The sequence below is a fragment of the Sylvia atricapilla genome, chromosome 2, assembly GCF_009819655.1.
Source record: "Sylvia atricapilla isolate bSylAtr1 chromosome 2, bSylAtr1.pri, whole genome shotgun sequence".
In the NCBI taxonomy this organism is placed as follows: Eukaryota; Metazoa; Chordata; class Aves; order Passeriformes; family Sylviidae; genus Sylvia; species Sylvia atricapilla.
In genome coordinates this window covers 101,427,159-101,451,242 of record NC_089141.1, presented here as the reverse complement: position 1 = coordinate 101,451,242, position 24,084 = coordinate 101,427,159, and the positions used below count along the sequence as shown (strand labels likewise).

The 24,084-nt window shown below is 38.3% G+C and overlaps 1 protein-coding gene across 1 annotated transcript in view; it reads right to left on the bottom strand.

Moving 5' to 3' along the window:
- The window catches only part of PHEX (phosphate regulating endopeptidase X-linked), a 96,878-nt gene that overhangs the window by 50,053 nt on the left and 22,741 nt on the right, over nt 1-24,084 (bottom strand). Inside the window, exons 5-12 of the mRNA XM_066313967.1 lie at nt 23,826-24,052; nt 20,571-20,639; nt 19,894-20,010; nt 16,821-16,904; nt 16,364-16,509; nt 10,038-10,131; nt 4,952-5,080; nt 1,323-1,424 (exon numbers count right to left, since the gene is read on the bottom strand). Of these exons, the coding sequence (XP_066170064.1) occupies nt 1,323-1,424; nt 4,952-5,080; nt 10,038-10,131; nt 16,364-16,509; nt 16,821-16,904; nt 19,894-20,010; nt 20,571-20,639; nt 23,826-24,052 (968 nt within the window). The remainder of the gene's footprint in view (nt 1-1,322; nt 1,425-4,951; nt 5,081-10,037; nt 10,132-16,363; nt 16,510-16,820; nt 16,905-19,893; nt 20,011-20,570; nt 20,640-23,825; nt 24,053-24,084) is intronic.

Genomic DNA, 24,084 nt, shown 5'->3' with positions numbered 1-24,084 from the left:
TAACAAATTTTGAACAAAATCATAAGCAGGTTGTTATATATAAATATCTTTATTAAGGAAATAATTAGAAAATCTTCCTGCTCTTATTTTGCATCAACTTTAACAAATATCTAAATTACAGATCATTATATTTGTAATGGTATTTCTAGTTTAAAAAAAAGCATAACAGCCAGTAAGAAGGAATAACTGCAGCCCATTTACCACTAGATTAGCAGGAAATAAATGTCATTTTACTATTGTTCTCTTGCTATAGAGTTTATTGGTGCGTTTATGCAGCTCTATTTCATTTGCACATATATGAAGAGCACAGCTGTATAAAATGTAAATGGACTGCATATGGAATTTAAATCTTTCCAATGATAAAATGGCTCAACAGCCTTTTCATTAGAATTAATAAAAAACTTTGAAGGCCATGTTTGCTTTTAAATCAAAACACTGCTATTTTTATTCAAGCATAGAGAGCAGGAGCAGTTCAGCTGCATTTGCCTGTCAGTTTATTCAAAGAGGATGCTTACTAATTCACTGATATCCCATTGCCTCAACAAATAAGGACACAGACCTACACAACGCCCTCCACTTCTCTTTTTATATGTCCCCTCCAGTTTCTGCTCTGAGGGCAGAGCTCTGCATCTGGACAATCTTCCTTGCCACTCATCACATGCGGCAAATGTGGCAATAGAATGAAAAAGAGGTTTTGAGTACATCCTCCTGCCTTCACCTTTGTCTCCTGCATTTTATTGTGGCTTTATCCGAAAGCAATCAAGACCAGCAATGCCATCCTTGATTAGAACACTTCATAACTGGCATTATTCTGTTAGGGAATGGATGTTCAGCTGAGATCACCACTACACTCTCAAAAGACAGCTCTCAAGTTAGGCCTCCCACCACTACACCAGAAAAATTATGAAACCTGAATTATTCTCATATCCCCTTCTATGCTGGATCCTTCATCTTCACAGAAAATACCCTCAGCTGTTTTAGACACTGTTTTCTGTCTGTAGATTGCTGTGTTCTTGGGATCCCAGTCAAGGTGAAGACTGTCAAGAAAAGCCAAATCTGAAATAAGCTCATAGTCTACATTAGGCAGAGCCAAATAGGGAAAGGTAGACACAAGGGGAGAAGAACAAGGTGACAAAAATAACTTCTGCAGAGAAGCAGGAGATCAGATGGCTCAGCATCCAGAAAAACAAATGTGTCCCTTTACAAACAAAATGATCAGTAAGTAACTGGAACTGCAATTACTGTCCATGACATACTGTTATCACTCAAATGAAATGTCTATCATGACAGGACTTTACTTATTCAACATTTATATTTATTACCTTCTCATGAGCTTTTCTTTTTGTTTCAGAGTCCATCCAGTCGTTTTCCTTTTCTAACATGTCAATAAAAGCCCAGCGAATTCCTTCAGTCAATTCCTCCATCTGAAAAATATTTAGTAAATCCCTCCCCAGTAAAATATATCATGGCTGAATCACTGTAAGTAAAGGTTTGGTGTATGAAGGAGCGACAGACTTGGTCAGACCACAAATGATTTCAGATTAGATGGTATCTGCTGTCCTTTCTTGAAGGCTAATTTCTGCTTTCTCCAGTATTGAGACACTTCTTCTGAAGGTAAGTTTTTTTCCATCTCCTTTCCCTTCTGCTATCACACATCTTGTTCATCACTGATCATTTCATGTCACATTTGTGAGAATACCCATCTTTTTAAGATTTTATGAAATCATAAAAAAACACCAAGAGATTTGCAGTCTTTTGGGGAGATTTCTGGCCCTAAGGCTCTAGATTGCTGGCCCATGCAGAAGGAGCCAGCTGAAAGGCATAAACCCTTTCCTGCAGAGAGAATGTCTCTGGACTGGTTTGGTTTATGTGAGACTGAGACATGCCTTGTTAATATTGGCTAAGAACTGATTTTGGGCTGACAGCATCAAATACAAAGCAGTATCCAAATATGTAGCCTGCATTTGTGAAGCATTGCTACCTTTTACTTACAGGGAGCCCCTAGCTCACACCACTGAGAAGCCTCAACTGCTTCTGTGGTATTGGACCACCAGTGACAGCTTGGATCTATGCAAAACTGGGAAAGCCCACAACCACTCCATCTGAGCTGCTTCTTTAGACACCTCTGCAAAGCCAAGACCACATCTCAAGCAAGTAAAAAATAACAATAATAAGACTGTTTGGTGAGTATGCACTGTAAGAAAACCCTGAAACGACAGAAAAGAAGAAATAGAATGGCTAAGATATGTGTTATATGAGTCTAAAGAACCCTCATTCCTATGGATCTGTCTGGCAGCCCAGAAAAGTGTAAGCAACCAGCTGCCTCTATTTACATCAGCAGATGAACCTCATGAGAGATAGCCATGGGGAATTCTGTGAGAGTGAGGCAATGAGAGGGATCCAGCCATTGCCTCAGTCCTTTAGCACAAACCAGGGTTCAGACAGCACAAGACATGACAGATACCCATTAAATGAAAACCTATTGGAGCTTTGTGTTATCAGTTATGTTACATTTAAAAATAATGAAAATGTCAAGCAGCAGAGATTTGTATCATCTTATTCTATAAATCTAGTAGATCTGAAATGTCATTAAAAGCAGGGACTGAACCCTCAAAAGTAACATTATTTTTTAGCTAAATTGTCATTAATGTATCAGATGAATATTTTAATCTAGGACTGTCCATTATTTGTGGTGCAGTCAGAAAAAAAATGTAGCAAAGTTCCATGGATTATTCATTTTTTCCCTACCCTTTTCAAATAACATTTTCTTATTTTTAGAGGCAATATGGGTCAACTGGAGCAGGTCTAGCATTAAATATGACTAAAGAGTGAACATTCACAGTAAACTGCATCCCAGGAACTAGGGTAACTTTAAGATATTGATGACAGAGCACCGACTCAATTAACTTCCTTCACTAATGAGGTGAACTCCCTGCATTTGGAGGCTACAAGTTCAAACTCAAGCTCTGCAGATGGGCTCTGGTGTATACTTAGGTTTAAGCAGCAGCTGTAGCTGCAGGGGGCAGGGGCAGAAACCTATTCCTGCTATCCAAGTTATTACTGAAACTGCTCAGGCGTATCTGTAAAAAACACTGCAGGCACTCTGAGTTAGAAGCAGTGCTATATTTAGACACAAATAACGTCTTTCTTGATAAAAAAAAAAAAAAAGAGAAGTATCTAAGGTATGAAACATTAATCACAAAACTTGGGGGGGCGGGAAAGAATCCATATAATCCGTAACTCAGGATTTGCTTATCATAGACAGATATATGCTGTAAGGTAGAAAAGAAAAAGAAAAAAAAAAAAGGGGGAATAAAAAAACCCTGTATGAATACGAGTGCTTTATTCACTTGCTTTCTTACTGCTTAAGAAAGAGAAATAGAACTGAGAACCAGTGAAATGAAAATGATAGCACCACAAATTATTAACTAGAAAAGCATACTTCTATATGAAACCAAATGAATTTCACCTGTATGCAATTTTATCTTCATGTGTTGCTCATTTTAAGACTGAATGTTGTGACCTACACTGAATTTTATATGCATTTCTCACTATGGCAGCTACTGTGAATTCAGACTTTATTATTTTCCAAAGCTTTGGTCTAAAAGGAATGTGCACACTAAGAAACATTCCAATTAACTCATATTTCAAGAGCAACCAGTCTCTGCTCTATCTGCTTCTCATAATTTCCCCTCACATATGCAAATATGAAAAAGTGTCCATCCCCTCCATCCTACTCTTCCCACTTATCTGTGCAGGATAACACACTGCATATGTCTGGCATATTTTTGCACAAAATGGCCAAGTAGCACATTACAAACTGGATCGAGAAAAAGTGGATTGAAAAGCTGAATTTCAGAGAGAAAACTCTAGGTGAAGGCAAATATGAAAAGAAATGCAGGAACTGAGAGGGAAACAGATGACAAATATTTGGGCAAGTCAAATAAGTGTGTGCTTTCTAAAATAGTATTTCCTTCCCTGAGAAAGTAGTCTAAGTAGATAAAATCAAACAGGCAAACTCAGGCTACTGAGCCAGGGCAGTGCAGGGCTTTCACAGAGCTGTTGCTCCCAGGGTGCCATCTCATGCCATTTCCTAAATGGTTGTCTCTCTCCTGCATGGAAAGCTAAGTTCGATGACTGAAGGAGTTGATTTAAAACTGATTACTGCTGGAAAATCAGTGGCTGTAAAAACAGATATTGGAAAGCCTTAGAAGAAAAACATGAACTGAAAATAAGACATACATTATTGTGAAGGGTAATTAATTATTTGAATTTATTATTCAATGATAAGTTGAATTAATTATTATTCAATAATTTATTATTCAATGAAAGAAGTGATAACATAGCTATTGTTGAAATTTTAGAATGAGGATGAACATCTCTCTAGACTCAAACATATGAAAGAATATTTCCTTCCACTGTTCAGTAGGAAATAATTGAATCACAAATATAAACTCTCACTATGTGGCTGTCAGCTTCCCTTAATTTGGGCCAGCCATCAGTCACATGTTTCTTGCTCAGATTACAGGTGTAGTAATACAGCTTTCAAAGGATAGTCCTAAAGAAGAGAAATCTCAACCAGTTTTTTGATTAGTCAGTAAAAACTTTACTATAATAAATTATATTAGCTATACTAAACCATCCCTCACTCTGTTCCTGCACAGCCTGGCTTTCATTATTTACATAAATTAAGAGCATCCAACCTGTTTTTGAACTGGCTGCTTATTTGTCTGAAGGACTGCAGATGGAAAGAAGGGGCAGTGCCCAGATGCACAGAAAGGAAACACTTCTTCAAATTTGTTCAGTTTTCTCCTCAAGTTTTGGTTTTTTTAATTCAATTAAAACATTTTTAAGCATCTTATCTCTTTCTAAACTTTGTTCTAACATAAGCAATTTGTGAAGGTGAAACCACTAATTGAAAATTTCCAGACAGACATTGCAGAGGACTTACCATCTCTTTCTTGTCTTCTTGAAAATGGGCTTTCACAAACATCTTACCCACAACGTAGGGAAGGGCATTTTCTACAAGGTCCACACATTTATCCCACTGAGGCAGCAAAGTTGTAGTCCCATGGATCACCTGTTGACAGGAGCATACTCTTTAAGAACTTACACGTGGTAAAGGCCAAAGCATATTTGTCAAAAAGCCACCAAAAGGAAACAATGATACTCTACAGTTATTTCTATTTTCATCCAGTGCGATGACAAATATTTTGAACACCACAAAAAACCTGCAATGTTTTAAACTTAAGAACAGGACAAAGGTAGCAGTGACTTAGAGAGACTAGACTTAGAGAATTAGTGCTAACTTTGGACTAATCTTGATATTGTTTCTATGTTAAGTAGAGAGAAAATTTCCTCTAGGAAAACTCTGCTGTGAAGTATCTCCTGAAAAACATTTGTCTCTCCTCTGACAGGCTGAGAAGCCTAGGGAGATTGTCCTCATAAACATTGGGTTAGTCCTTATGAAACACCTCCTGCAGAGCCCTCTATTGCCATGAACTAATGACATCTAACACAGATGAGTACATGTCCACACCTTTTTGTTGTTTACCTGTCCAACTACTTTTATGGCAGTTTGTGTAAAAGTTTCTTTCAGCTCCTTTCCCAAACAAAGATTTTCAGGAGAAAAGAGGTTTGAATCATCAAGAACACTGAATATGTTTGTCTCCCTCAAAAAAATAATAATAAAAAGAAAAAAAAACCAAAACACTCTATGTTGCAGTAGAAAGATATTGGTAGGACAACTTGCATATTTTACTAAAGGAATGGTATTATGTACACACTTTCAGACTCTCATGATGTCACCATAAATGAGCCTCAAAAGAAACAGTCAAGAATGGTCAACACAACAAGGAACAGGCCAAAACAGAACTCAAGAGCATTTGCTATATAAGCAGTGCTGATTTAAGAAAATTTTGTTATTTTCAAGGTTTGAAGTGTTCCTTTTCCACTTAAGGAACTTTTTAAGCCTTTCCACAGAGAAAAGCCCAATCCCAGTCCAGCAGTTAACACCTGACAGCTGTGTAAAGGCAGAGTATAGTCAGCATCAGACCAGAGCAGGTAGGATAGGGATTTTGGTCTCTCACAGATTATAAAAGCCTCTTAAGCACCAATTTTGCAGTTTCTGAGCCCTTTCTTTTTCCCATTATTCTCCTCCTTTGAGCACAAGATTAGATGTCCAGCAAAACTGAAAGGTTTGGATTTGCCTTTTTCCAGTAGGAAAAGATTTCATTGGAAAATTCCAGGGCAGCTTAACCCTCAGCTATTGAAGGTGAGATATTTTGGTAGTTCAAAGATTGATTTTTCCCTATCATATTGTCTGTAATTAAGCATAATCAATGACTCACACTTAAATACACCAGTGAATTGCATTTCCAAATGCTTTATATTAATACTGTGTATGCAGTAATAGATTTTCGATGGCAAAGAGTACATTGCTTCTAAAAGGAAACCCTATTAGTCAAACCAATACATAATAAGGTGATATTTTTTCTAAACAGAGCCAAATTTGACAATCAACTCCTTTTCCAAATTCTTCAACCTTTATACACAGCACAACAAAACACTCCAAGAAAAGTAAGAACAAAAGAGAAGAAAATATCTCTCTGGGGTGAGAATAAACCTGCAATGGAGTTTTTCCTGATACAGGGGGAAGAAGGGGAGTTACAGCATTAGTCATCAGAGCTTGAAATTCCTTCCAAAAGCTGTGAGTATGCATCAGCCATAGAAATAGTCAGGAGACAGAGCTGGCTTTTAGACTGTGACATACTATTATTACAACATAATAATTATCATTATTTTGAGGGAGGCTTGACTGTAAGGAGGACATAAAGGCAGCACAGGCTGTGAGACCAATAAAAATAGAGCTGAGAGAAATAGATTATATCTCACAGCTGGTTTATTGATATTTATGTTACAAGAGCCAACAGGAACTCCCTCAAATGGTCCTCCTAATATTAATGTACCACTCTAAAACACAGTACTTCAGGTAGTAACAGTGGCTATAAATAGCAGCTCTCAAGCCCTCCCAGTCAATTCAGAGCTTCACGACACAATTAACCGACCTCTTCCCCAGGTGCCACTGCACATTTACAAGGTCTCAAAGTGCCACTGCAGAGGAACTGAGAGCTGATCAGCTGATAGTTGCTGATGTGGTACTCAAAGCACTTTCTCTAGAGTCAGCAAGTTTGTCCTATTTCTAAACCTGAAGTTCTTTTAAAGTCTCATCATGTATTTTTCCTTCTCCTTGCAAAGATTTTAAGGCCCTGGTGCCAAGGTTTCTACATACAAGGTATAAAAGCTGCCAATAGAAAATGAGAACCTGGTGAAAAAAAATAGTCTGCTTGTGATGGTTGAGGCTGACTGAATTAATGAAACAATGAATGTAATAAAATACATCCTTTCCTTTAAGGGTCACTGACTTATCTCACGGTCATATCTTTTTAGTAGTAATTCAAAGTTTTATTCACTTACCTGGCAAGGGGTTGGTAGGTCCTTTTTATGATCCTAAAGTGTCCCTAGTTCTCCGTCCTCTGACTAGACATATCTATTCAACAACAGACCAATCCAATGCCGTGGATTACTTGAAATTCCTTTCTATTGACCTGTGAAGTCTGTTCCACTGAGTTGTTTACTCCAATTAACTTTAGCTATTGACTATTAGCTACTGCTGTTTACTTCACTCAACTAACTCTCCATCTCCAGGTCCCAGGGGCAGATAACAGGAACAAGCTGCTGATTCACTTCTTTTTCTGTGCTGTAACTTTTCACAGCTACTTACACGGCCAGTATTGTTTAACTCATTCATCAGTGACTTGGAGGAAGGGGCAGAGGCCCCCTCAGGGAGTTCACTGATGGCACAGAGCTGGCAGGAGTGGCTGACACCCCCAGAGCTGTGCAGCCCTTCAGAAGGGCCTTGCCAGGCTGCAGAGATGGGCACAGGAATGGTCTGAAATTCAGCAAAGGCAAATGCAGGGTCCTGCACTGGGCAGGGACAGCCCCAGGCACCAGCACAGGCTGGAGCAGCTCTGCAGAGAAGGGCTGGGGCTGCTGGTGGACAATGAGCTGTCCCTGAGCCAGCAGTGCCCTGGGGGCCAACAGGGCAATGGGATCCCGGGGTGCAGCAGGGAGAGCATGGCCAGCAGGTCAGGGAGGTGATCTGCCCCTCCACTCAGCCCAGGGAGGCGGGTCTGGAGTGCTGTGTGCAGTTCTGGGCTCCTCATGCCAGGACAGACACAGAGTTCCTGGAGCAGATCTAGTGAAGGACTGGAATATCTCTCTTATGAGGAAAGTCTGAGGGAGCTGGGCCTGTTCAGCCTTGAGAAGAGAGAAATGAGAGAGAAGCCCATCACTGTTTGAAAGTATCTGAAGTGCAGGTGCCAAAAGGATGGAGGCATTTTGGAGACTGTTTTCTGTGATGCTGAGCAATAGGACCAGAGGCAGAAACTGATGCACAAGAAGTTCCAGCTGAACATGAGGAAGAATTTCTTCCCTGTGCAGTGAATGAGCACTGGCACAGATTGCCCAGAGAGGTTGTGGAATCTCCTTCACTGGAGATGTTCAAAAACATCTGGGCAAAATCCTGTGCCATGTGCCCTGGGATGGCCCTGCTTGAGCAGGGAGGGAGGCTGGACCAGATGACCCCACTGTGGTTCCTTCCAATCTGACTCATTCCATAATTCAATGACAGCCTTGATGAGATTATTAATAAGCAATGAATCACATTAAATTAGATTTCTCCCTAAGCTTCTGTGTCCCAAAGATATGACAGCAGCTAGTTACCATATTAAAATGCACAGTATACAAAGTTTAATGATCCCTTTCAAGATTTCTTCTGGCCATTACATAACTCAATGTAACTCAGTATTATGCTAAACACTGGCTGATAGCCAGCATCAATCTATTTTACCTGACTAGCAAGAAATGTCCCAGGAGGGGACGTCTACAAACTTGTCACTGTGGTTCTGACAGCCAGTTTCTCATATTTTACATGAAGAAAATAGCATCTTTAACAAGACTACTTTATTTATCTCAGAAGTACAAGAGGCTGTCTCTCCTGTGTGGTTTTCCATCAAGCTATTGGAGTTTATTTTTATATGATCAACGTAGAACTATTCCAGTATTACTTAAGGAAAACCAGTATTGGTTCTGTAATTAGTCACCTGCATGCCTCACCAGGGAGGCCAGAACACCCACACCTGCACCATGCCAGCCTCCTGTTGTCAGCCCATTTTCATAATGGCAAACAAAGCTCACCGTCCAAAGTTGCTTAGACACAAGACAAAGTACCATTCATTTTCAGCTTTATCTTTGGTTTACTTTTGGGGCCCTCACACTGCCCACACAATTACCAAGGTGGCTTTCTATTCAGAGTTCACTTAATCAAATGTATGTGTTTAACATAAATGCCCATATTACTGAACAGATAATTAGTTCTGCTTTCACAGCTTGGGGCAGTTTTCTGGTTCTTCCGCAACCCCAAGCTGGAAGGCACCTGATCATCTTCTCTGTGGAAGTGGCTGAGTATCCTTGTGCTAGACCTCATGTAATGCTGGCATTAGAGCATTGGAGAGCTTTGAGCAAGCTTTAAAGAAGTGAAATCTTAGTCTTCTTTTACAGAAACTTGAATTAGGTTATGTGGGCTGTGACATTTAGGCCAAACCCTTTTGACCAAAATCTAAGCTTTTTGAAAATAATTGTTTGCCTTTGTGTGAATACAGCTCTAGTAAAACAAGTCTAAGTTTTTTAAAGGGAAAGTTTCAAAATCTCTTGAACATAATGGAAAAGACTTTTTTTGTCTTAGTGTCACATTAGCATCATATAAATGTCTTAGTGTCATACACAAAAATATGTATGTCGATTGTTTAGAGGCTGTCTTAAAAAAAAAAAAAAAAAAGTTAATTGGAGAAATTTATCCAGCATGGAAAATATTTTGTGTTTTTCAAAGGCATGAGCTGAAACTGATACGTAACTATAAGAGAAACCAACAGTGTCACCACTAGGACCCTTGTAAATGCAATGAAAGCACAACTTACCCGAGAAAATTCCAGCCACCGATACTGAAAACGTCTACTCAGATTAAATAACCTTGAATAAACCATCCTCCACACCAGGTAATTGGCAAGAGTCCTGTCAAATCAGGCAGATTTTTATCAGACATGTAAACACATATAAGGTACCACAAAGCACTCACAGAAACAGCTCTACAAACATTTTACCTGAATGATGGAATTTTCACCTAAAACATTAATGAGTGATGGCCAAATTGATAAATCCCAATTACACAGGAGAATCTGTATGATTGAAGCCATTTAATATATAATTGCCCCATGATAACCATCTTTGAGGGATTTTTTATAACAGGTTCATCACCTAGTACATAATTTTTAGGTAATGTTTTTTTCCAAAAGGCAGCTCTCATTTTCCTTAGAAGTGCCAAGAACTGCATTATGATAATAGTGGAATCAAAGTTCTATCCAGAGATTAACTGTTTTTTTCTTTTGTAGATCAAAGTGAATGTTATCTCCCCTCATTAGTAGGGCACATAAATGGTAACAGAACAGATAACAGTCCATCCCATATATACTCTCATTATCTCATATTTGTATCTTTCATTAGAAGTTATCAATATGCTTTGAAAACTTCTACTATTCACAAAGTTATTAAAGTATTACCATTCTTATTTTGTCAGATGGATAACTGAAATACCAAAAAAAAAGAAATGTCAGTAACAAAAGTCTTATAAGAATTGAGGCTGAGAGATGAAGGAAGAGCTTGTTGAAAATTCCGGGGAGATGTGTCTTTCATGCCTCTTTTCTAAAACTTTGGGCACCTGACTGAAGGATTTATCCAGAAGACTGATCTCTCTCCATGTTCATCAGTGGCTGTATGAGCTAAGGGTGCATTCTGAAATATGCAATTCAAACAGTCTCAAAACAAGTCCAACAGTGGCCCTACACTTCTTATTCTCATCTTCTTTTATACATGGCGTATTTTTCAAGGATAGTCATTGCCTCATAGCTGGGATAGTCAAAGCTTATTTGTTCCCCACTGGGATATACATAAGATTTTTGACAGACTATAGACTTCTCCATAGGTAGGAAAATGGCTTCAATGAAACCAAGATGCTGTTATGGACTATCTGAACAACTCCCCCATCTCTAAAACTCCCATTTCTGCAGTCTCCCACTGCCATAAATGCGGGGCAATGCAGCTGTTGCTGCAGTGTCACTCCATTAGCTTCACTCAGAGACACATCCCAAGCAGTTCCCTCTTCTGAATCATAACAGCTTGGAAGCACACTTTGTGGGCATGCTGTCTTGACAGCAGCATTTGCTTGAGACATAACTTCAGTTTTGCCTCTAACTAAGCTCCAGTCCACCCACACAAAGCCTTAGCTCAAGATGTGTTGTGGCACCTCTCATACTGGGCATACTCCTTCTTTTAGTACACAGATAGACTCTATAGTGCACCTAAAAAGCCCACAATAATTGTAAAACATATCTGAAAAATATTTTTAGCATGGATAATGTACATTTATAAGACAGTACATGTCACAAAAGTCAAAATAGTTAGCTCTGTATAGATTATCACACCATTTGAAGAAAATAGTCAGGATCATTAAAAATTAATTTCAACCTAAGAAATGCCACAAAGCTCAGATTTTTCCTTAACAAGTTTCTGATGATGTGGAATTTTCTCACTCAATGACAAGTGAAGCACCCTAAAAGCACTCAGCTCTCATTGTTTTGGTAAATGACATGAACTCCAGAAAGCTCACAACAATCTGCTTCAGATATTTCAGCAGAGCTGAAGAATATCCAGCTGTAGCAACTTCTCCAGCATTTACACAAATCTCACAGATTAAAAGGTTAAAGATTTGCTTCCAATCAAAAGCCTTATGTAAAATCCTTAGCTAAATAAATCACTATAACGCACCAATTTATGTTTTGATTACACCAATTACAATTTGATACTTCATCATCACCAAAACCAAAATCAATTCTCTCTTCTGTGTACTTATTTTCACACAGCAGTGCTTGTCCTTCCATTTGAGTTAGGGAACCTTTCACAAACTGGTAGTGACTGAAAGACTGAAACTCATAAAGGCTAGATCTCAAAAAGATGACTTATTGAAAGTCAGCGATATCAACAAGAATTCAGAAAAGTTTTTGTCAGGTATAAGTAATGAAGATGGATGACAGTTGAAGGAAATATAATTAATTAGGGATTGTTTTAATTTAGGAAGGAAAAGGCTGACACATGATAGAACCAAGCTGTCTGATAAGACAGTAATAATTCCAGATTGTAACCACAATGAATCTATGATGCAAAAAACAACAGGGAGGTTCCACTTGAGTGCTTATTAATGGGGAGTGGGCAACAGGAGGAAAGGTTGAGGGGGTTTGTTGTTTATTGTCACGTGTTTGAAGTGCAGTGTGCTTTAGTTTGTTTCTCAAAACAAACTAAAATAGTCATTTATCCAAATTTGTTTACCTATTTGGGAAATTATTATTTTACATTTTGGGCTAACTATGCAAACTTTAAATCATTTGGTTATCCTCACTTGGCTTAAAAACTGACACTTTTTGCTGATAAAATTACTACAGTGCAGATCTTGGGGTGATTTTCATCTCAGTTTCACAAATAAGTTCACTGAGGCTCAGAGAAGTTAATCTCTACAACAGAGAGCAAAATCCAGTACACAAATAAAACATAAAAATCCTCTCTGCTGTTTCAATGAGACCAGAGGATTAGTTGTTGTAACCTTTCAGAAGAGTAGATTCTATTTTAACTTCCTAACGCCTGTTGCAGAAAGTGTAGGCTGACTTTTAAGCAGTATGACCCTTATTGTGACACACACTCCCAAAGGAAGTGGTAGAGATTGTTTGCTTGGACAGTTAAAATTAAACCAGTACTTATGAATATTTACTAAAGTACTTTCTGTCCTGTCTAAGAATAAAGTAGGTTGCTCATGTAAAATTCTTTGAGTTTGCAATATTTTAATCAACAGACATGGTAGCAATTAAAGAGGACAGATTTTATATGAGATAGGTAGAAAAATTAATTGACATTTTAAGAAAAAGACCTCTTTCACAAATTTTAGATCTGTTTGAAAAATGTATTCAGAATTGAGTCACGAATCAAATTATAAGTACTGAAAAACTTTTGCCTCTATTGCTAGAGGCACTAATTCAAGACGAATTATTGTAACTTGTCTAATTTTTCACATGGATACTAAGACCAGAAAAGAGATCTAGTGCCTCCATCCATCTCTGAAGAAAATTCCTGATATGCTATATGAATCAGAGTTTTTCTCAATTAATAATCCCACACTACAAAGATATGGGAAGGTAAGACAAAGGAAAAGGAGCCTACAAAAAAGCTGGAGAGGGACATTTTACAAGCACAAGTAGCGATAAGACAAGGGGGACTGGCTTTACACTGAAAAAGGATAGGTTTAGCAGCTATTAGGAGGAAATTCTTTACTGTGAGGGAGCTGAGGCACAGAACATGTTGTCCAGCGAAGCTGCAGATGGCCCATCCCTGGAAGTTCAAGGCCAGGCTGCTCTTGCCCTTCAGGGTGGGTCATCACAGTGGGGCTCTGAGCAACCCAGCCAGTGCAAGGTGTCCCTGCCTGTGGCAAGGGTGTTGAAACAATGCAGTCTATAGGATCCCTTCCAATCCAAACCATTCTACAATTCTTTGAAACTAATTATGTATTCTGAGATCTATGAAAATAATAAAGCTGCTTCTTTCAACAGCTGCAAGCATCAAAGGATGCAATTTAGAGTATCCTATTTATGGCTCACATAAAGCACCAGCACACAGGTAACAGGGAAGGGATATAAGCTCCTAATTAGTGCCAGCACAGTTCTATCTCCTCCCTCCCATGGCGCAGCTGTACTGGAGCTCTGCCATTGCTCATTTACATCACAGCAACATACACACCTCTCTTCTTCCTGTAATAGAGATAAACCCCATTAAAAATGAATTAGTACACCAAAAAGCTGAAGGAATCCCTGAAGACCTCTTACAAAGGTGTGACTTACTTCAGCACCTGACATGACTATGGCTAGCTAACCCCAAGCTGATGGAAACCCCTGCAGGTTGCTTGCTGAGCTTCTTGGGCAGCTCACTCCCGGGCTGGAGTCACAGCAGTGCCCTGGGGACTGGGGACTTCAGACCAACCTATGACCAAGCTGCTGCACCAATTTCAAGCTCCACACAGTGACTTGATTATATGCAGTTAAGTAAAACTTTGCTAAATTCATGCTACACCATCTCCGTGAGCTCTCTGCTAGTAATATTGACCTGTGAATGATTTCACAATTGAAGATTGCCCAGCAGGTTCTCTGAGGGAGAAATTTTTAATACAAGGATTGTGAGTCCATAAAACTTGCCACTTCCACACAAACTGCTTCTGTAACCAGACTTAATTTTCACTCTTTCCTCCACCTGAAACAAACTTCATGAAATATTTTACCAGATCACTGGGTAAAATACAGGGGCATGAGCCATTTTTTTGCGATAATTTAAATAGTACCCAGGCTAGCAGGGTGCTCATTCAGGAAGAGGACACACAAGGCACTAGAACAAAAGCATAATTTAGGGATAGCCTTGTAACTGAAAAGAATATGGACTTGGTGAAAGTATCTTCTTTTCCTAATGACACTCCATCTCCTGAAATGATGAGAAGATAATTCCCATTACAAACACTGTAGCAAATCTAAAATTTTGAAATGCTTCTCTAGGAATTTCAGGTAGATATTTACAAAATTGATTAACAAATCAAATTCATGTTGTTTACATTAAATAAATCTTTAAAATGTCATATGGAGAATGACAAATGATATTACCTAAAAAAAATATCCTTGTTAACATTTCAGGGTTCACCCTACAGGGAAATGTTGAGACCTCATTGTTAGGAGTTCACATTGAGATGATTTCCTAATTTTCTCAGGCCGGATAGCAAGGTTACCTCTGGAGCAAACTCTGACATTTTAAGTAATGAACATTATCATCTAATAGATAAACATAAACTTGGTTATCATGCCTGGGCTGTTGAGATACATTTTACACACAAGAATTTAAAGCCTGTTTGGGTTCAGTTTAGCACTATTTGCCATTTCTAACATTTTATAATGCAAATTTCTTAGGATAAAACTGGGTAGAAAATGCCTAAGCTATTAAAACCTATAACATATGCAGTGTGAATACCCCAAGACTGTTTTTGCTCACCCTCACCCCCTGATCTGTGAGGTCAGAAACCTGGTCTTGAGCTTTGCTAGACAGGCATTGCAATTATTTTTGGTCATTACTCCAGCCTCCTTCTGCCATGACATACAGGCTGGCTTAAATTCTCTTGAATACTCAGATTTTCCCTGAATAAGAAACTAATGGAAAAACCTCCAGGTATTTACTCTGTAGTTATAGAATGTATTTGCATGTAAGTCTATTTTTATGCAGGGAAGAACTAATTCCCTGTCATCTTGCTAGATATGCATCCTCTAAATCACACATTTATACCCACCAATGTAACAAACTTTGAGTTAGAAAGCAGAGACAGCCCAAATAATTTTAAAAATTTTCTTCAACAGATTAATATTGGTGGCAGTAATGCTGCTTATCTGAATTTTTAAGGAAGAATATTTGATGATTTGTAGGCAAATCAGTAATTTTTATTTTTCTAATTGATTTGTGTGCTATTTTTACAGGTACTATGAATTAATGTAAGCATTCCATCACTAGAGACACAGAGTGACAATAAAATAATAATCTTTGTATTTTTTTTCCTGAAGTACATTTGGTTGGTGACCATACTGTAGAATCATCAAAGATTGACATTTGGAGACAACATCTTAACAAAATTTATTTTAAAGTTCTGTAACGTGCCTCAGAGAACAAACTATCACAGAAATCCCTTAGATGTTGTCAATAAGGATGTTTCAAATGGGATCTCATTTTTTCATCACTGCCCAAAGTTGTCTTGCTTCCCTGTGCAAAGCACATCTACTATGTTTAAATCTGAGCTACCTGCATTTTTCCACCATGTTCTACAGGTGTAAAGGATTTCACAAGATACAAGACCCTGTACAAGTAAGAGATGCTGAATGCATCTGGAAAGGGCAGCTTTAGTGCAACCTGTGTTAACCATAGAAGAAATGTGTTGAAATGAAAAATTCTCCTGCTATGCACAAGGTAATATCTAAACCCTCATTCAGGCAAAATCAAACAGACTGTTTGCCTAGAGTCTTGATTCCAAGAATAGCTAAAACTCATGAAATAAAAAAAAAATAGAAAAAGCCCAGCATTTGATGTCCCCTTACAAGTGTGGGTAAAACCATCATAGGATCCTTACTTTTTCCTTTCGTTTTCTAGTATCCTGAATAAATCTTTGAAGTACTGGGGAACACGGACAATCACATTTTCTGAAGGACCTATATCTTTAAGCTCAGGGTAGAGTTTGGTGTCAATCACCTTCTTGATGTATCCCAGCCAGTCAAACTGCAATGACAAAGAGAAGGCTGGTTAAAGCAGATTATGAAGAGAGACGATTCATTAACTAAAGTTACACCTTTAAAACGAATGGTTTCAATACTTCAATTATTAAAACCTTAGAAACTATTGCACTTATTCATTACATATGTTTTCAATCCTCATTAAAGTTGGAACTGTATTTAAAAGAACATATACTGTAAATGAGCACACACATTCCTAATGATACTTCTTTGATATGCTGCTCTGAACAGTAAAGACAGTTTCAATTATACAGATCAGATATTAAAAGAATAATTTTTCAATTATCCCCAACCAACCTGTGGAATCATGGCACTAAGTTCCGATATGTTCATTTTATTGTACATCACCTCACTTGTTCGATTTTCATATGGAATCATGATCTGGTGAAGAGAAAAAAATGCACAAAACCATCAAAACAAGGTTTATCTTGCAGGGGCTCTGACGTCGTTACCATCCTTCATAGTCCCAGAGCAGAGATATCTCACCACCTGTTTTCCAAGCATTTATGGCATTAACCTCCATTTCTGAGGATTACATTTAACTAGAAGAAATGGATAATAGCTCCATTTATGTTTAACCCATCACTGGGAAATTTAATGAGCTGCATGTCTTCTTTGGACTTACTAGACTGATTTAGCTCTGATTATGCTAAGGAAAGACACGTTAATACATAAGAGATAAAAGTACACCTTGACTGCTAATACTTATTCATTCCTTCCTATCAAGTAGAAGCCAACTTCAGACTTAATTAGTCAAATCTGAGATAGGTACATCTTCATAACTGGAGGTGCATCTCATGTCTTGGATTTGAGTATCTTCTTGCTAGGGCTTTACTCCTGGGGGAACAGCCAGATACACACAAGTTTCTCCTCATTTCACCCCATTATCCTGATTTCCATAGCAGGAAACCTGAGTATATAGGCCAGATATGAATAAAGCATTCCCCAGCCAAGCCTCTCATCTGGGTGACCAGAAGAGCCATATCTCAAGTTCTTCTGCAGTGTCCAAGGATACAGCAAAAGAAATCCTAAATATGAAGCATTTGGTTTTATAACTGACAAGAAGGACATGCATACTCTGAGACAGCCCTGTGGTTCATAATAGTAAAACAAAGTAGGAGATATAGCTCAAAATTTTCTCAGTGTTCATAAGAAACAAAAATTTCCGATGGCAATTCCAGCCCTGCTGTAAGGGAAATCCTATACAACAGGCTGTATGCTGGGCAGTCTAAAGATCAGAGATTGATGCCAGACTAACCAGACAGCTGGCACTTCTCCAATCAAAATTCTCCAGTAAGTGTTTATGGTTTTAGCATTGCTCAAGCCACAGAGGAAAAAATTTACTTTCTTTTCCCTTTCTGCAAATTTCGTCTATCTGAAAAATCTTTAAACACTTCTTGAAGCCATTTACTCCCTTCCTCTCAAAACTTTCCCTGTTGCTCCAGTGATTCAAACTTCATAAAAATATTTGTACACAACAAAATCTCTCCAAGCATGCTACTCCTTCCTATATGTAGAGTATTCTTGCTGCTTCTTTCTGAGCCTAGAAATTCTCCATTACTTAAGTTTACTTGAAAAAAATGCAGAGGAACACAGGATACAGTAAAATCTCCAGTGACAAACAGGACTACTTCCATCACAGTAAGATGCTTATATAATCATTATGTTTATTAGTGTTTATGCAACAATCCATGTCCATTGACTCATGCCTAATATCTGGACAGATATTAGGAGGATTATTCTTACTAAAAGAACCTGTAAGCAAGCATGGCATGTTGCATAACTACATGCATTACTGATGCTGAGGGTTGTCACATGATCCATACCCTTTTACATAGCAGCTTCACTTACATACTTTGTAGATTAATACTCTGTAAAACACTTGTTAAGCAAAGCATTAGAGCTACCAGAGCTAAGGATACATCTTCTTAAGCCATCACTGATAAACAGAAGAAATATTTACTGTTTATGAAGTGTGCTGGGTCACAAGGAAGTATTTGTGCATTCATCCATCCATGCTAAGTAACTGAAAGAATATTTGGCTTGGCTTAGACTTTTGAAAAAATTTCATCCCTTTCAAGAGAGATGGAAACATTGATTGCCCACTGTTGTGGGCGGCCCTCGCTTGTGTACAAACACACCATTAAGAAGCATCCTGTAGACTGCAATAGCAGAATCCAGATAAAAGACATCTGCTGCATCACCTGTCCCGTGCAACAGGGTTCTCTGCTAACAGGAGACCACCATTTCACAGGGATAGCTTCCTTCCTTGCCAATAGGAAAGAATACTCAGCCCAGCTGGCAATTCTGCAAACCAGCATCAAGTCTGTACCCTTACTTTTGGTGGTTTCCCAACACTGAGGCCAACCCTTCTCTCTAGTTTTAGTAGAGGTTGAAATGATAATGAACTTGTGCTCCCATGAGTGGGATTCCTGTAGTAGACACACTGAAACAGAGATATAGAGGTTGACTCCTTCAACCTGCAAAAATCCTGTGGAATAAATTAAACTCCACGAGGGAGCAAAAATTTAGCCAAGTAAATGTCAGAACCAAGTACCAGATTTAAACATGCTTAGCTTCACTAAATTCAGCTGATCCCCTAAATTAAAACTCCGGAGTTTTTCATCCACTTTCCAAGACTACTCCATCAGAACACTCAAGAGCTAAGGGTGGTACTGCTGCAAACACCACTCTCTCACCACCAAGATTCAATATCCCACCTAAATCATGCACTGCCTTTAGACTGTTCCACAGAGAACCTGCCCAGTCTGCTTTTTAAACAACAGAGTAATATATTCTCAACACAGGTGCACAGCACGAGCTCGGATTCTACACAGCTTCAAAACTATAAAATCACTTAGGTTGGAAAAGACATGTAAGGTCTTGAGTTATGTCATATTTTCCCAGCTGCCCAGTGGGCACCAGTGAATTAGTGTAGATGCACTTCAGCTGGGATATTGATCTTGTCACCTAATCGATATGGGACCATCCTCAGGCACTTCCACAGTTTCTAACACATCAACAACCCCTGTATCTCTGTTACCATATGGATCTCCATCTCCCACCTCCACTGAGGTGGCACACCAAAGGACCTTGCTGATACACCACCCCTCAAACATTGCCATGCCAACCCCAGGCTTGCCTCTGGTCAGCCTGGCTGACATTATGTTTTAAAACACCAAAGGTATTTCGCTAAGGTTTTTCCTCTGGGACTAAAATTTACAGTTTAACAATTAGCCAAGAGAGAAATATTATTCATCCTTTCTTCATCAGGATCTGCTCCTTTCCTTCTGCTTCTAAAATACCTGTTGCTAACAGTGTTGCTATAATGGCTTTTTGTTTCAATAAAGGATTATATTAGATTACCAACCTCTGCTATTTTAACTTCCAGTTTCAGAACTGATTTCATATCAGATTCTGCTCGGGAGGCGTTTGCACCCAGAAGCACTGCTGTATCAACCATGAACTGCAAAAAGGCATCTCGGTACTGTAAAGAAAAAGAAAGACTGAAATGACAACAGTATTTGCTCTTGAGTAGAGTTGTAGCAGCAGAACAGAAATGCCCAGCTATAGGAAGGAGTATAATACTTCCAAGCCTTAAGAAGCAAGGTTGTGCTTTCCTTACCTTGAATGCCAAGCAAGTTAAAAAGTAGAAATGACACTGTAAAAATACCATGCATGACAGAGATAACTACAGTGGTTCAGGGAGTACAAATCTCAGGAAATGCAAATGACAGTTCTGGATTAGGCTGACAACTTTCAGCTCTTTAAAATGATTAGACAATATGTAAAAATGTACACCAGTATTTTAGGCCAACTAATACAGTAGCCACCATGGGACAGAAGTACTTGTATAAAATTGCAAGCTTCACTTAGGAAACTTTTCAAGAGTGTTTTGATAGAAGTGGTGTTTTCTGCTACCCTGCAAACCCCAAATCCAAACAAAGCACAACCCTTTCTCAGTTTGGAACTCAGTGAAACAAAACCAACAATGAAAAAAGATGAGGGGGAAAATGGTGGCTCTATTTTCCAGCCAACAATACTTACAGATTTGGCTTCTGTGGTATTTTCTAGGTAATCCTCTCGAGATGACAGAGAGAGGCTTGCTTGATCAAGCTGTTAAAAACAACACAAAGTAACATTTAACAGCTAAATTCATCATATTCAAAGATAAACTGATAAGAAACTTTGGAAGGGTTCATATTTTTATGGCAATTACAGTAGTTGTGTGCAAATATTTGCCACTGCACCAGTCTGAGTTTGATGGGATTTCAAAACAAGGAAATGCTATGCTGTGCTGACAGGTATTAACTAAATCACGTTCCTGTGATCAGGGGAGCCTCAGATGACCCCTGCAATAGCTAAGTCACCTAAAGAAAAGAATCACAGGTGTGATTTGGGTGTTTAAAACAGCTACATCAGTTAGTAGGAAATGCAGAAGGACTGAGCCTACAGGATAAAACCATTGGTGCTGATAACCATGCATGCATTCATCCTACACCTATTTCAGGGGTGCAAGAGTCAGCTTGGGACCACACCAGTCTAGTGTGTGCACCAAATTCCCCTGAGGTGCTTGAGCATGTGAGCTGCTGTCTATCTGAGAGATATCACTGGGGGTTTTTGACTGAAACTGAGGTTACACTTTTGAGCTTCACCCTAGACCAGCACTCAGTCTTTTGAGCAGATGAACTGAAACTGAAGTGGCTACCAGCCAGGATTGCATGCACAGGATATTGTTACATTCCCAGTACTTTAACTAAAGGTGTCTGGTTGTCCAGACGGAACTTTGACCTTCATTTATCTTTTCCATCTAAACATAGATCAGATTTTCTGGTCTACATTCACCCTAATATTGGAATTAGGCATGAAAGTTTGAGATCTGCATTTAGTGTTTGGAGTGAAACATCTACATGGAATATTTGCATACTGCTTCAAATTCCTAACCAGGATAAAAATCAGTGCACAACATATATTTTACAATAATTACTGGGAACTGAGATTTCCCAGAACTTTTCAACGTGATCAAGATGGGTTAGGGTATGGAAGCCAAAGCTGGAAACTTCAATTAACCAGCTTCCAAACTCTGAATAAAATACTGATTGGAGCAGAAACAACTGCTTTGATGAGCAGAAACAACTGCTTTGATGTCCTAAACATTTTTGGTTTGATGCCACAATTTTTTTTAAAAGATAAGACTAGTGACCATAGATTGTATCTATTCATATAATTAATATAAGTCTTTTAAATCTAAGTACTTTAGGTTATATTTGACATTTTCTACATGTAACAAATAAATAAAACTTAGAATTTAAAGTGAATAAATAAATGCAGTCTTTTCTTCTAGTAGCTGATATTCACAACCTTTAAAATATACCAAAAACAAATAAAACAAACCACCCTCAAAAAGGAGTAATTGTGACACTCAGTGTAACTCTCATTCCTTGTAAAACAGCATCACTTTCTCTTCTCAACACAATAATGCAAAAAATATATACTCTTATGCTTTTCATACATGTGTCTTTGCAATAGTTAACTTCATGTTTTTTGGATAATTTCAATTATATGACTGTTACATTAAATGCTTATTCAAATTCCCTGGTCTTAAGAATTAGATTTGACAGCACATTAAATCAAGGGAGCACAAATATGAGAAATAAACAAAAGAAGTCAGCCAACTGCTTCAGCACTCATTAAAAAAAAGAAAAAAAAAAGAAAAATAATATTGAATGCTGAATAAAGATTTATTTGGAGTTTCCACTTTTTTTATAACCCATTGTTGATTTTGCAATGCTGAACAAAAAGAATTTTGCAATAAAGCCATTTTCACAAGCAGATTGAAATACTCTATGGTATATCTACACCCCAAGGGATTTGTTAAAACATGGACAAAGTAGAGCACTGGCTGATGCATTCTGCAGATCAAGGTCCTAATCAAATTAACATCAGAATACCCTACAGAATGATACGTTATTCATGGCATGTAGTGCTCCAATTAGATATTTAATTCCTAGGGGGCCCTAAGCATAGCGAGTAGAAGGTACTGCTGGTTATGAATCATTTTCAAGAGACCAGCAGTGAGGGTGTCCCTGCCCAGCCATTTACAGACAGGTGACTTGAACTCTAATATTATGACAGGAGATACCCAAATAAACATCTCCCTGATTTTTCTGCTTCAGTTCCTTTGAGTGAGTCTCCAGCTGAAAAAAAACCTCACAGGATCTCAACAGCATCGTAGCAGAATGACATCTTTAATACAGCAAACTGTTGATCTGCCATTGGCTATCCAGGAAAATGTCCTAGAGATGGGGAAAAGTTACTCTTCAACTTTATGCCAGTTAAATGCCTCAGTCAAAAGACATGTGGAAGAACTGACTTACAACTGATATCCACTCCAGTACCACCGCAGTCCGTAAATACAATGTATTCTTGGCTACATTCCCACAGCTGGCCAAGATGCTAACAAAATAAGGATCATATCTTGTTATTTTTGGTATTTTGCTGTGATGAATGCCATCATAACTTTCTTATTTCCTTATGTAATTTCTCTCCTGCCTTCATGAAGTATTTTCTTGTAGCTATGGTGAGAGGGTCTGCTCTAGCTACTCATCCAAACTCATTCTTAAGCAACAATGCATTTGTTGTTTAAGTCTCAGTCTTGCCACAGTTATACAATTTTATCTGGAGTTTTGGCAGACTACAGAGAGGCAACATTTACTGAGTCTTTTTCTTACTAAACTGTTGTGTAATGCCATGCACTGTCAATAAATTGGTAATGTTTTGGTCTAAAAGCAATAGCATTTCAGGAAAATGGTAAATTCTCTTATTTCATGTTTAAAAGTACTTGGGATAAATCTGCATGGTAAGGTGCTGTATAAGCACCAGATTAAGTGTTTCCATCTCAAGAAAAACAGCTCAAGTTCAAAATATCTCCTACTGATGGATCATTTTTCATCCTCACAGACAAAAAGCATTCTTCATGCAACCAAAGAGTCGTAAGCAGCATCAATAAAGAATTAGATATTGACTTCTTATTCTCATGCACATAGACCCTGGCTATTGGTCTACCGGACATTTTTTATGGTTTTTTTCTGTTTGAAAGAAGAAAACCTGTACAGAAATGCTTTCAATAGCATATGGTTGCTAGTGGCATCTACATTCCCATAAACTGGCACCTATCTACATCTGTATGCAAGTAGATAATAACAACCACAATCAAATGGAAACATTTGGTATGTAAACGTGCTTTTTAAGAAGAGACCATAAGATACCCTGCAAAGTAACCTGTTAAATGCTGTACTGTACCTTCAGGATGTAGCGATTGGAGATTTTGTCATCAGCAGCCACATACAAACGGATGAAGACAGAGCTGCTGTACTGGCCACGAAGAGTTGCCAAGGCTTGGACTAAGCTGAACCTCCTTTCTGACCACAGCCCTTCAGGTCCAATATTGGATTCCAGCACAGGCCAGCGGAAAGGTGAATGCTTCAGTATGCTTAACAGGGGTTTCACATCTGCTTTTTCAATTTTATCTGAAATGTCAAAGTGTGACAACAATTACATT